General features: G+C 31.6%; 1 protein-coding gene across 2 annotated transcripts in view; it reads right to left on the reverse strand.

Annotated features, from left to right (window-relative positions):
* LOC106461064 (fanconi-associated nuclease 1-like) overlaps positions 1–12,154 on the reverse strand; it is a 23,378-nt gene that overhangs the window by 7,821 nt on the left and 3,403 nt on the right. For both annotated transcript variants that reach the window (XR_002610908.1, XM_022387901.1), the window contains exons 4-10: positions 10,619–10,756; positions 8,144–8,242; positions 7,012–7,146; positions 5,727–5,871; positions 4,545–4,625; positions 1,931–2,098; positions 1,262–1,421 (exon numbers count right to left, since the gene is read on the reverse strand). Coding sequence is in view for 1 of the 2 variants with exons in the window: in XM_022387901.1 (XP_022243609.1) it covers positions 1,262–1,421; positions 1,931–2,098; positions 4,545–4,625; positions 5,727–5,871; positions 7,012–7,146; positions 8,144–8,242; positions 10,619–10,756 (926 nt within the window). In the remaining variant the exon portion in view is untranslated. The remainder of the gene's footprint in view (positions 1–1,261; positions 1,422–1,930; positions 2,099–4,544; positions 4,626–5,726; positions 5,872–7,011; positions 7,147–8,143; positions 8,243–10,618; positions 10,757–12,154) is intronic.

Raw genomic sequence — 12,154 nt, forward strand, 5'->3', positions numbered from 1 at the left:
GCCATTATTATGTTTTTTATATCATACTCTGGATACCTGAGGGCATTCATTAACTGTACCACCATTTTTACACTTTAGATATTCTGCCATTATTATGTTTTTTATATCATACTCTGGATACCTGAGGGCATTCATTAACTGTACCACCATTTTTACACTTTAGATATTCTGCCAGAGCCTGCTCTCCCATTTGACCTCTACCTTCTGAACAACCAAAATAACCCTCGTTACCTGGTTTGCAACTCATTTTGCAAAAATCAATATTACTTATGTTGAAGGTGGAATGATGCTTCCTTTGAGAGATATGTACCATATTGACATCATGAACAACCGTTTGATGAGTTTTCATATTTTCAACTTGAACTCATGAAATTTCCATAGCTCAGTACATACCTAAGGCTTTTAGGAAAGATAAGGTCCCCTTCCCTAAGAAAACATTCACTAACATTACACAAATTTTTCTGACATGTATTAAACTCTCTTGCATATCACTCAATCTAGAATTACAAATTAAAAGTTTAAATTCTGTTATATAGTTTCCTCTTTACGTTGACTTATCATAAAATATGTCACTCTTAGGCCACACTTTTATGAGTGTTACCATATGCTTCAAATTTTTCCGAGACTACTAATAGTCTTTTTTTTCTTCTGAAATCATGTTGTAAATTTCTAAAGTTTTCTCTCCAACACTATCCAACAATAAAGTAGTTTGTAACTTCTCATCTTTTTTTTATCTGCTTCCATTAATGTTAAAAACAACAACATTTTTTGTTTCCATTATCAAAGGTTTTTCGGAAACATAACTCTGACGAAATAAGCTTAACTGGTTCGTTTTCAAAATCACTTGATTTAAATACTGAAAAAGAAGAGCTGGCACTGTATCTTTAAAGACAGAATAACTTACAAGTTGAAAAAAAAACTTTCATTTATTCAAATAGTTCAATATATATATATATATATATATGATTATAGATGGCAGTAGTAGCTTACATGAAATTGTTAATGCTGCCATCTTTATCAAACACAATATACAATTCCACATTAAAAAATAAATCTTGTTGACTTTACTGTTATTAATTGTATATATTTTAACATGTGACTTTAGCAACATTTCATAAAATTTTTATAAAAGCAGAAATTCAGAAGTAACGATGTTGCTACATTACTGATCTGTTTAGTAAGAACCCCATAAGCGTTTAATTGATATAATCTTATTACAAGAGTTACCCTGATATCTACATATTTACCATAACTCACATACCCTGAGTAAAGCCTTGTTGCTTATAATGTTGTAGAGCTAATTCCTCAACTCCAACAATGACAACATCCCCAACACTACTTGATTCAGCAGAATCCATGGAAATAAAGACAGTTTTATATCCAGGTAATGCACGAGGAAACAGCCGACCTTGAATCACCACCTAATTGTATGAATATCAACACGAATCAAATTAAATAGTCACTGCTGCCCTATTAAGGATGCTGTTAGCACACAATAATAACCATACTCTTTATAAACCCATAGTAAAAATAAAAACCCCTAGATTAAAAGATCGAAACAGCTATAATCTCTGTGAAATTAATTTTTTTTTCTAAACTTCAGATAAGATTTTTAAATATCCCGGTTTACAGCTTATCATCATTTAGTACTTTTCATGTGATACATTGAGACTTTTGTAAGTTTACTGGAAAATCACCATACACTTGAATAAAAGTAAAACAAGTCTCTTTGCATTTTACATCTTTGTTTTTCACATAAAAACAGCAATATATACAGAAGTATATTTTTACATTTAAAAGACAAGATGTGATGTATTGTTCTACATACACTTTACTTACTATTAATATATATTTATATCATATAGCATATTATAACCTTCTAAGGTTTCTTTTATCGTACTAAAAAATCATTTTTGAACGATACACAGACCTTGGGAGCTTCTTGAACTGACAATATCTCTGGCAGCTCTTCCAATTTTAGTCCTAGCTTTTTGTTGGAAGAGGAAGAACAAATTTTCTGGGCTCGAGAGAAAAGAGCAAACTTGTGGCCAGTTCTCACAAAAACATCTGAGAGTGCAGTTTTAATCACAGAAAAAGCCTATAAAATCAGAGTTATAACAGAAAATGTATAATGTGAACAGTTTCAAAAACTCAAAATGATGTCCATAAAATCAGATTTTTCAGGCCAAATATAAAACAGAATGTTAGACCAATCCCCTCAAACTTTAAGATATAAAGGGGAGTGGGGCCCCCAGTACCTTGGCAGTAAGTTTGAAGGCTTATAATGCTAAAAAACGGGTTTCAATAAATCATGGTGGGTTAGAGCATAGATAGCCTAGTGTGTATCATTGTGCTTAACAACAAAACAAAGGAATAAGGGTGTGGAGATGCTTTATTCTCAAAACAAATGAATAACGTTTGATACTGATAAAGTCAATAATTTTGTAATCCTTTTTCTGGTACAACCAAATTGTGAATCTTAAAAATTCCATATACCTAAAAATTTTTTTTTGAGAATCAAATTCAATTATCACATGAAATAATTACTATAATATTTACACCTTCTAAAAGAATAATAAAGTTTGATTTGAAATAATTAGTGTCCTAAAAATTGTCTCATATTGATTTTATGCTAAACTTTACAGAAAGAGTAGAATGTCAATAACGGATAAAGAAAAAATAAATTTCCTCATATTTTTGTTTGTTTTTTGAATTTCGCGCAAAGCTACACGAGGGCTATCTGCACTAGCCGTCCCTAATTTAGCAGTGTAAGACTAAAGGGAAGGCACCATCCACCGCCAACTCTTGGACTACCCTTTTACCAACGAATAGTGGGATTGACCGTCACATTATAATGCCCCCACGGCTGAAAGGGTGAGCACGTTAGGTGTGATGGGGAATCGAACCCTCAGATTGCGAGTCGAGCGCCCTAACCACCTGGCCATGCCGGGCCTCCTCATATGTAGCAAACAACTTACGTATATAATCAATATGGTTTTAATCTTTGCAAAATATGGATTATAGTATGGTTTCAACACTTAAGTTGCTGGAAATAACATAATCTCTCTTTTTTTTAATTATGCCCTTTTTTTATACAGCTTTATAAATATTTCACAAAGATGAATTTCAGGTAAGAAAATAAGAGAGTTTGAAATGTATTCCAAGCACTATTTAAAAGTCTAGGATATTCAAAAAACTCAAAAACGTTTCGTTAAATATTAAACTGAACAAGTAAAAACAAACAAAATTGTATGTTATTAATTTAGCAACTCAAAAATTTATCTATTAAAATTTTAGATTCTGCTTTAAAGCTGCTAAAAAAGTCAGGAATAAATGTAAACCTGTAATTGGAAAACTAAAATAGAAGTATCAAAAAAACAGAAGCAATCAGAAAAAATGTCACAAAAAACACCACGACATTAAACAATGTAGAGCCTAAAATAAAGTCAGGTTCCTAGGTCATTACTATATAAATAAGTAATGTAGCAGAACATGTGTAATACGTATAAACGTTTAGATATATTAGACACAAGTTTATCAATATCAACTTAAACTGTAGCTAAATGAGATTTATAATAAAAATGGGTTCCATTGGGTTCCATTTTATACAAAGAATCCAAGCACATTCAAGGTATATTCATAGATAAACCATAAATTTACTCTTTAGATAGAACAGAAAACAAATATTTCTGTAAAATCTCCAACTGTTTAACACTCTTAAAGTATTCACCCTTGAAAAGTGTTGTGCCACAAGGTCTACGGCATATAATAACCTTCCTTGGCTATACGTATGATACATACCAGGGAAATCCTCAAGTTTTATAGTTATATGTTGTGTAGATCACATGACAAAGTCATGTGACTACTGCCTATCTTCAGTAGGTTAATATGCTTTCACAAAAGCTTTGGGATAAATCAGGGATTCTTTGAAATTCTCTATTTCTGCAGCACTGTTTAGCCTCAATAAACTTGAAAAAAAATATTGGATAATCTGGTTTCCCAGTATGCTCTAATGAAGAAAAGTCCACCTTTCGAAAATGTTAGAATTATACGGTCTTGTTTTCCTAATATCATGGATAAACTATACTTTCACTTGTACAAGAGATTTCCCTCCTATTATCATAGCAAAATCAAAGCAGTAAGTGTCAGAGAAACTCAAAGATTTATTCCAAAGAAATTTTGAAAACTGAATGCCTATAAAGTGTGTGTTGAACGTATTTATATCACGATGAATAAATTACATAACTGACAGCAGTAAGCCTAAAAATGTTCCGTAAGCAATTTTTGAGCTCCAATAAAGACTAAATGAGTATCAAATCAAAAAACAAAGAATCCATAAACAACCTGTTTTAGTGGCTTTGAAACTATAGAGTAAAAATTGTAGTGAACACAGAACTTTGAAATATTTACATATACGGTATACCAATGGAAAACAGATGATAACAATAACAATCAGAAAGTATTAATTATATACTTGTTACAGCACTTTAAAACGTTTACAAGTATGAACAGAAAAAGATTTGATAACAGAAATTAGATCTTACTTTTTCAGGCTGTTTTAAATGCTGATCTGAATTTAAAGCAATTCTATCATACCATCGCCCTCTGTAGTCTAGACAATACTCCTAGAAAAGAAATAATATATAAAGTCATGATGCATCTAATTGCTACCATATCCTTCGTATAATATGTGCAAAATAAAAAATTATTCAGCTAACACAACAAAATTAAGAAAATCGCAAGAACATCACTTTAGCTGTACAATAAATAACTTACTAAATGTTGACCGTACGAAATCCTGGTGTCTTCAGCAATAAATTACTAACTGTAATGGCAGTCAACACTTTCTTTGTATAAATGTCCCTCATGATGAAAGGTCTACCTTAAAAAGTGTTTGGGCTATAGTGTTTCTATTTTTCTGTATGAATGCTGTACTAGCTCATACTATACTCCTGATGACAACAATTTACATGAAAAAGGGCAAATCCCTCTCATGAAAAGATGGCACACAGGATCCATTAATGAACTTTGGCTTAACTGGCACAAGTCGATGAGAATGGTGATACACTGGAAGGGGTGCCTGTCTATTTTAGGTTAACCACCAACTAACATCTGGTACCCATCACACAAATGGATAAACTGAAATAATTAGAAGTAGTGTCTTACTCAAGGACACAACAGCCCAAGCCAGCCTCAAACTTGCAACCACCCAACTACGAGTCCAAAGCACAAAGTCACTGATCCACACTGCCCCCATCAACTTACATAATCAATTCATAATAAAACTAATGTTTTCATAGCCATTATTTAAGCATAACGGGTAACTGAAGCAATTTCACCAAATTTCCATCACGGAAGATGATTATCTTATATAACTCTTGGAAACAATCCCATACACAAAATAAAACAAATCAAGGCCCAGTAACATTAAAAATTTTAATTCATAAAATGAACAAAAGTGTCTGATTGTTTATTTTAAAAATGACGTGATTAATGCGTGTAGCATTACATATGAACAATCACTGTCTTAGGAATAAATCATAATCTGATGTATCACATGTATAAACACACAACAGAACAACCATTTGATAAAACAATGTCAGGTAGGGGAACACTATTTTTAACTTAAATTTTTTTTAACCATAATTAGCACTTTTTCTGAACTATTTAGAAGATCGATACTAAACTTAAAAACTGTTGGCTTGAACTGCCGAACACTGAAATACCTTTTGATCAACTAGTGTTTGCAGCAGATCTACGGCATCCTTGTATCTTCTTAGTTTTTGCAGTATTTCCACACCACGGCTCAGACACCGAACGTAAACATGGCCGGCAGTGAAACAACGTAGGAAGGTGGGAAGAATTTTGTCCCTTATAAAAATAGTCTGTAATTACTGAGTAAAAAAACTCATTCCCTTATAAAAAATAGTCTGTAATTACTGACTAAAACAACTCATTCCCTTATAAAAATAGTCTGTAATTACTGACTAAAACAACTCAATCCCTTATAAAAATAGTCTGTAATTACTGACTAAAACAACTCATTCCCTTATAAAAAATAGTCTGTAATTACTGAATAAAACAACTCATTCCCTTATAAAAAAATACTCTGTAATTACTGACTAAAACAACTCATTCCCTTATAAAAAATAGTCTGTAATTACTGACTAAGACAACTCATTTCCTTATAAAAATAGTCTAATTACTGAATAAAACAACTCATTCCCTTATAAAAATAGTCTGTAATTACTGACTAAAACAACTCATTCCCTTATAAAAATAGTCTGTAATTACTGACTAAAACAACTCATTCCCTTATAAAAATAGTCTGTAATTACTGACTAAAACAACTCATTCCCTTATAAAAAATAGTCTGTAATTACTGACTAAAACAACTCATCCTAAGTCAAACCAAACTGAAATGTTCCTGTAGTGAATCATTAAAAATATTTAATAATATTCCAGGATAAAACTTGAACCTAAAACAGTTCATTCCAAGTTTCTCATCTCAACTAATACTAAAAACTGTATTTATTTAGAGGTGTATTTAAAATTATATAAATTAATCCAAATTAAACTACTTTAAGTACACAGAATCACACAAAAAGAGCTGCACTTTGTTTTTACATCCTACTAAACTCCATCACTCAAAGGTGGTAAAGTTAGTTGGATACAGCAACTGCCTAGTTAGCAAAATTAGAGGTTCAACTCCAATCCAATCTTAGTTTTTATTTCTTTAAAAAACCTTTAAAGAAACTTAAGAATAACTGAGTATACCATGTACACTCAGTGGGTCACTCAAAATAACCAGTAAGTTTGTCTTCAAAAAAATTAAAATACATTTTTGTTAAATTCTCCATAGATCAATGTTCTATAAAATGTACTATATTTGCAAAAACACTTTTGGATATAAATGACAAAAACTTAAAAGAATAAAAAATCAAAGTACAATTGTACACACAAGGTCTACCATTTCTCTAAAAGACTACCTCCTATTTTCATATATCTTACTTCTCAGGTTGCCCTTGACTGCAGTAGTGGAAGTACATTTCTTTCACATTCAAGAATAGTTGATGAGCCATTTCATAGTCCTTAGCCTCAACTGAAGAAAGTAAATCTCCCTCTAGCTGCCTCGCCACTTCGTACCTACAAGAAATGGTTCAACTGAGCAACAGAGATCACTAGTCATGATGAATTATGGTACATCACATAGTTTTTTTAAAGTAAATATCAGAACTGAGGCTCAAAATTTTCAGGTTTCGAAAGTCCTTTGAGAAGTACTTGAATGAAAGACAATATTTGTGTCAAAAAAATAAGCTCACCTAAAGCAGGTTTCTGAAATTTTAACCTGAATTCAACATCTATACCATTCTTTAAATTGAACCGTGTCACTCTTTGCTTGCTACAACTATGTCATTCTCTAGGTACAACATCTATTTCATCCTTTTGTATATTTTAAATCCTCTTCAAGTAATGAGAAGGTTAACCCAATTTTAAAAATTTTTTTCTCTCACTGAAACTTTTACGACCAAACAAACTGTGGATTTAGTTCAAAAGCCAAATTAAACAATATAAAAGCAATACAAGTCACAGAAAAACAATTTCTTAGTTTCTAACACTGGGAATAGCTTTGTTTTAGTGCAAAGTCACATTAGGCTATTTGCTGTATCTACCACAGAGAATCAAACCCTGGATTTTAGCATTATAAATCCATAATCTCACTAACCCACCAGGAAACTGGGAATAGAAGAATTATATTTAACTAACAATGAAAAATATAGTATGATAATCACATGGTTTATTTACTAACTTTTCTATCATACTTAAGCCTAATGGTTCATTTCTGTAGCATAATCTACATCTTTTAGTGTCTCTGCAAATGCAATACTGAAATATTTTTCAGGAGAATTTCAAGCTTTGATATAACTTTGACCCTTATTAAAGTGACCAATAGTAAACATTTTAACTGTTGCAAAATATATTATAAAACTGTATTTTTCTAGCTTTTCATCAGCTAATCAAACAATTCATAAAGAAACAGAAGATTTAACTGGTAAAAAATGTTATCAAAAGACACAGATATCATACTATTTAGATTTGGAAAACAAGTCTCAGAAAATCCGAAGCCAGTTATGATCTCTACCTGATTAAATCTTCACGAGTTTCAAACAAAATAGCTACTCTGCGTATGGTTGTTGTGGGAAAAACCAGTTGGCCTCGGTTTACTAACAGCAAAGTAACCCTGAATAACAAAGAATATCATAGAATTTCAAACATGTGTACAACCCTCTCATTACTAATTATAAAAGCAGTTAGCAATAAGTAACAATAAGAATATAATTTTACTTCAAGAAAACTAGATATAAAGTGCTCAGTTAAAACCTAACATTTAGTGCCTAACCAGGTAAATATACTCCTTGAGCTAAGATTGTAATATTATATTAAAACTTGTGCTGTAACGGACGTCAACAATTAGCCACCACTAAACTCCTCTACCTTGTAAATAAATAAATAGAACAAAATACTGATAGTTCCTAAATAACCAAGGAAAAAAAAATAAACATGGAAAAAAATTTGTACACTCAGTGTTCCTACATCTTACGTAGATGAGATAAGTTTGTTTCAGAAAAAAAATTAAGAGCATAGCACTTTTTATTCCTGCTTCTTAACCCTACATGCATGGATGAGGATTCAAGTACACATGTTATTACCTATTACAGAGTGTCATTCCATATGGTAATATATATATTTAAAGTCTGAGTTATCAACTATTCATTTTATCCTCATTATTGACTTAGAAATAGTTCGTGGTAGAGGAGAGTAAATACCAGACAATATGACAATATAGACAGGGTTTTGTTTGTTTTGAATTTCGCACAAAGCTATACGAAAGTTATTTGCGCTAGCCATCCCTAATTTAGCAGTGTAAGACTAGAGGGAAGGCAGCTAGTCATCACCACCCACTACCAACTCTTGTGCTACTCTTTTACCAATGAATAGTGGGATTGACCATCACTTTATAACACTGCCACAGCTGAAAGGGTGAGAACGTTTGGTGGGACGGGATTCGAACCTGCAACCCTCAGATTGTGAGTCAAGCGCTCTAACTACCTGGCCATGGCGGGCCAATATACAGGGATACTAAAAACAAAACTGTAAATAAGGACTTATAAGGACAAATAGTTCTGAAGGTTATGCAACTGCAATATGTAAACTGTATGATGTATTTATATTCTTCACATGAATGTCATTTTACACTCCAACTTGTCAGAGTCTGAACCAGACTGACGTCATCAACTCACAGACATATCTTGAGTAGGAATACTTTTATAATGCAACAGATTCATAAATTTTACTAAAAGCTTGCTAAATTTCATATAGATACACATAAGAAAATCAGACTATAGCCAAAATTATCTCTCTGGTACAAGGTTCTTCCAAAGGACTGACCTCGTGCAGATTTTATTAAATTACTACTGATTATTGCTTTCCTAAACGAGTCATCAGTAACTTGATTCAAAGGTTTATACTGTTGGGTACTCAATTTTCAATGTAATATCGTATTCCAATCATGGCTCAAAAAAAAAAAATCTAATTGTCTTGATTAAAAATGTTCAAATTATTTTTTCACAAGACTGGAAATTAGCAATAGTACATTAAGCAAGTAACTACTGTGTTTTTGTAATTAAATTATATTGTTTCTTTAATGTTAGTTTAATTAAAAGTATTGGTTAAAATATTTACATACAAACGTTTATTTGTATTGTTTGTAATCTATTTATTATTTTGAATTTTCAGCTTAGTTTATGGATTTAGGACTAACCTAAATTTCCTGAGCTGGCAAGATGTTATCAGGAATAAGGTAAAAAATATCCCTAACAGTGGGGATATCCAGCTGATCACTGGTTTGGTTGTTGATAAGCACAAAGCTACACAATGAGCAATCTGGGCTCTGCCTACCATGAGTATTGAAACTCAATTTTTTGCATTGTAAGTCTTCAGCCTTACTGCTGAGCTACTGGGGGGTATATTAACTATATTAATTACAAGGTTAGTTTTCAGTTCATATCTCTGTGGGCATCATGCTTTGATCAGATGTTAATGATAATACTCATGCTACTTATTTTTAGAACAACCTCCTTGCTTATTTAAATTGAAAGGAAATTTGTTACATGGATAAGAGAAATAAAGAAAATACAAAGTTTCATACACTTACATCGAGCGAATGAGCACACATATGACATTCTTATCACAGAAAAAAGTCACCAAAATTTTGTAAAATGTCAAAACACAGCTGAAATGTAATTTCTTTTTTATAAGAAAGAATGTCAGCTGCACATTGGTTGTATAGAATGAACATGAATCAAAGTTATAAAGAACAAACGTTGATAAGAAAATATTACGTCACAAAACAATTGACCCCATTCATTAGCAAATTAATGTCTTGTGAACTAAAATATATTCATATTTAATAAAAACAGACAACTTACGCACAAAGTAATAAGCATAAAATACGTAAGTAGTATTTATCATGAAAACACAGAAGTCAAACAAACGTTTTGTAGTTTATCAAACACACAATTTACGTCTTTTAAGACCAAGAACCATATCAACTAACAACTGTTGTTGTTGTCCTCCACTGGCATCATCTTCATCTTCAGCGGCTGCAGGGAGAGAGAAAAGCATCAAAATTCTTGTAAACACACGTCGTGGAATTACGGTCAGTTTGAAGCAGATCCCAACTGCCTGACGAGCTCTTAAAGAAAATAAAACAAAATTGGATAAGAAAAATTTGCAACCATCTTACAGTAGAAAAGAAACATTGTTACATTAACATGTCATAAATATAAAATTTTGTTACTGCTTGTGCAACCTTTTTTTTAACTTGTAAAAGATCTGAGTAAATTAATAAAAAATAAACTATAGTAATAAAGAGTTATGACACTCAAATAACCAAAAATATATTTTTTTTATAACTACAGAATAGCAATATACAATATGAATATTTTTTGGAATTTTATCCATTCTAAACCTGATTTAATTTTCTAAATTTACATTTTATGCTACCTAAGTTAGACTGTTGTTACAAGGTGCAACTTTCATTAGATCATTTATCAGGTTATCTACTGTGATTAATTAGGTTAAAATAACAAATATTTTAATCCGGACTCACAAAAATAGGTATTTCACCCTTCCAATTCTAGAAAAAAAAAAGATTATTCAGCTAAATTTTTCAGCAAGTATTTTGAACTAAGTTGACATACTCCTACACGGGACTTGAAAGAACATAAACTTACACTAATCCTCTCAACAAAGGTTACATACAACATTGGTCATTCTCTGAAGGCTTATACTTGCTTGACCCTATTTTTATATCAATGCTCCTAAAGGGTGTGGATCATACTCAAGTTGAGGAGTAGTACAGAAATTTGGTAAGTTAGTGTGAGCTGGGCATTCATCTCTCTTGAATATGTGTAACAGAAATTGTCTGTGATGAAGATAATCTAGGATTAGGAGATACCGCACTAGGAACTCTCATTCTTGCTCCTACTAAAGTAGACATCTTTCTCTCTACGGTTCTGGCAGCCAAGGAAATCGTAAAAAAAACTTTGAAGCTGTCAAGTCATGGCTAAGGCTAGTAACTTTCATCAAATAAATATTTTTGTTGTTTGTTTATATATATATGTGTATGCCTTTTTCCTTTGCCATTCACGTTCAGTTTGTTTGCAAATATTTCCTGAATATACCATTCATTTCAAATTTCTTTTAGCTTACCTGTTGGAAAACAGTTTACCTGAACATAATCAATAAAATCTCAAAATTAACATTCATAAAAACATGCTTTAGCATACAGGATGTCAAATAAAAAACTTACAATTTCATGTTTTAGATCAATCTATACAATAACTGGCAAATTCAGACACAATTCATTTTTCAAGAATATATTACACACGAATGCATGTATAAACCTTATTACCCACGAATGCATGTATAAACCTTATTACCCACGAATGCATGTATAAACCTGAAGCCAGTTGTTTCACCTTTAGTTTTAGAACCTTACTGAAGCCAGTTGTTTCACCTTTAGTTTTAGAACCTTACTGAAGCCAGTTGTTTCACCTTTTAGTTTTTTACCCACGAATGCATGTATAAA

The sequence above is a fragment of the Limulus polyphemus genome, unplaced genomic scaffold (assembly GCF_000517525.1).
Source record: "Limulus polyphemus unplaced genomic scaffold, Limulus_polyphemus-2.1.2 Scaffold891, whole genome shotgun sequence".
Lineage (NCBI taxonomy): Eukaryota > Metazoa > Arthropoda > Merostomata > Xiphosura > Limulidae > Limulus > Limulus polyphemus.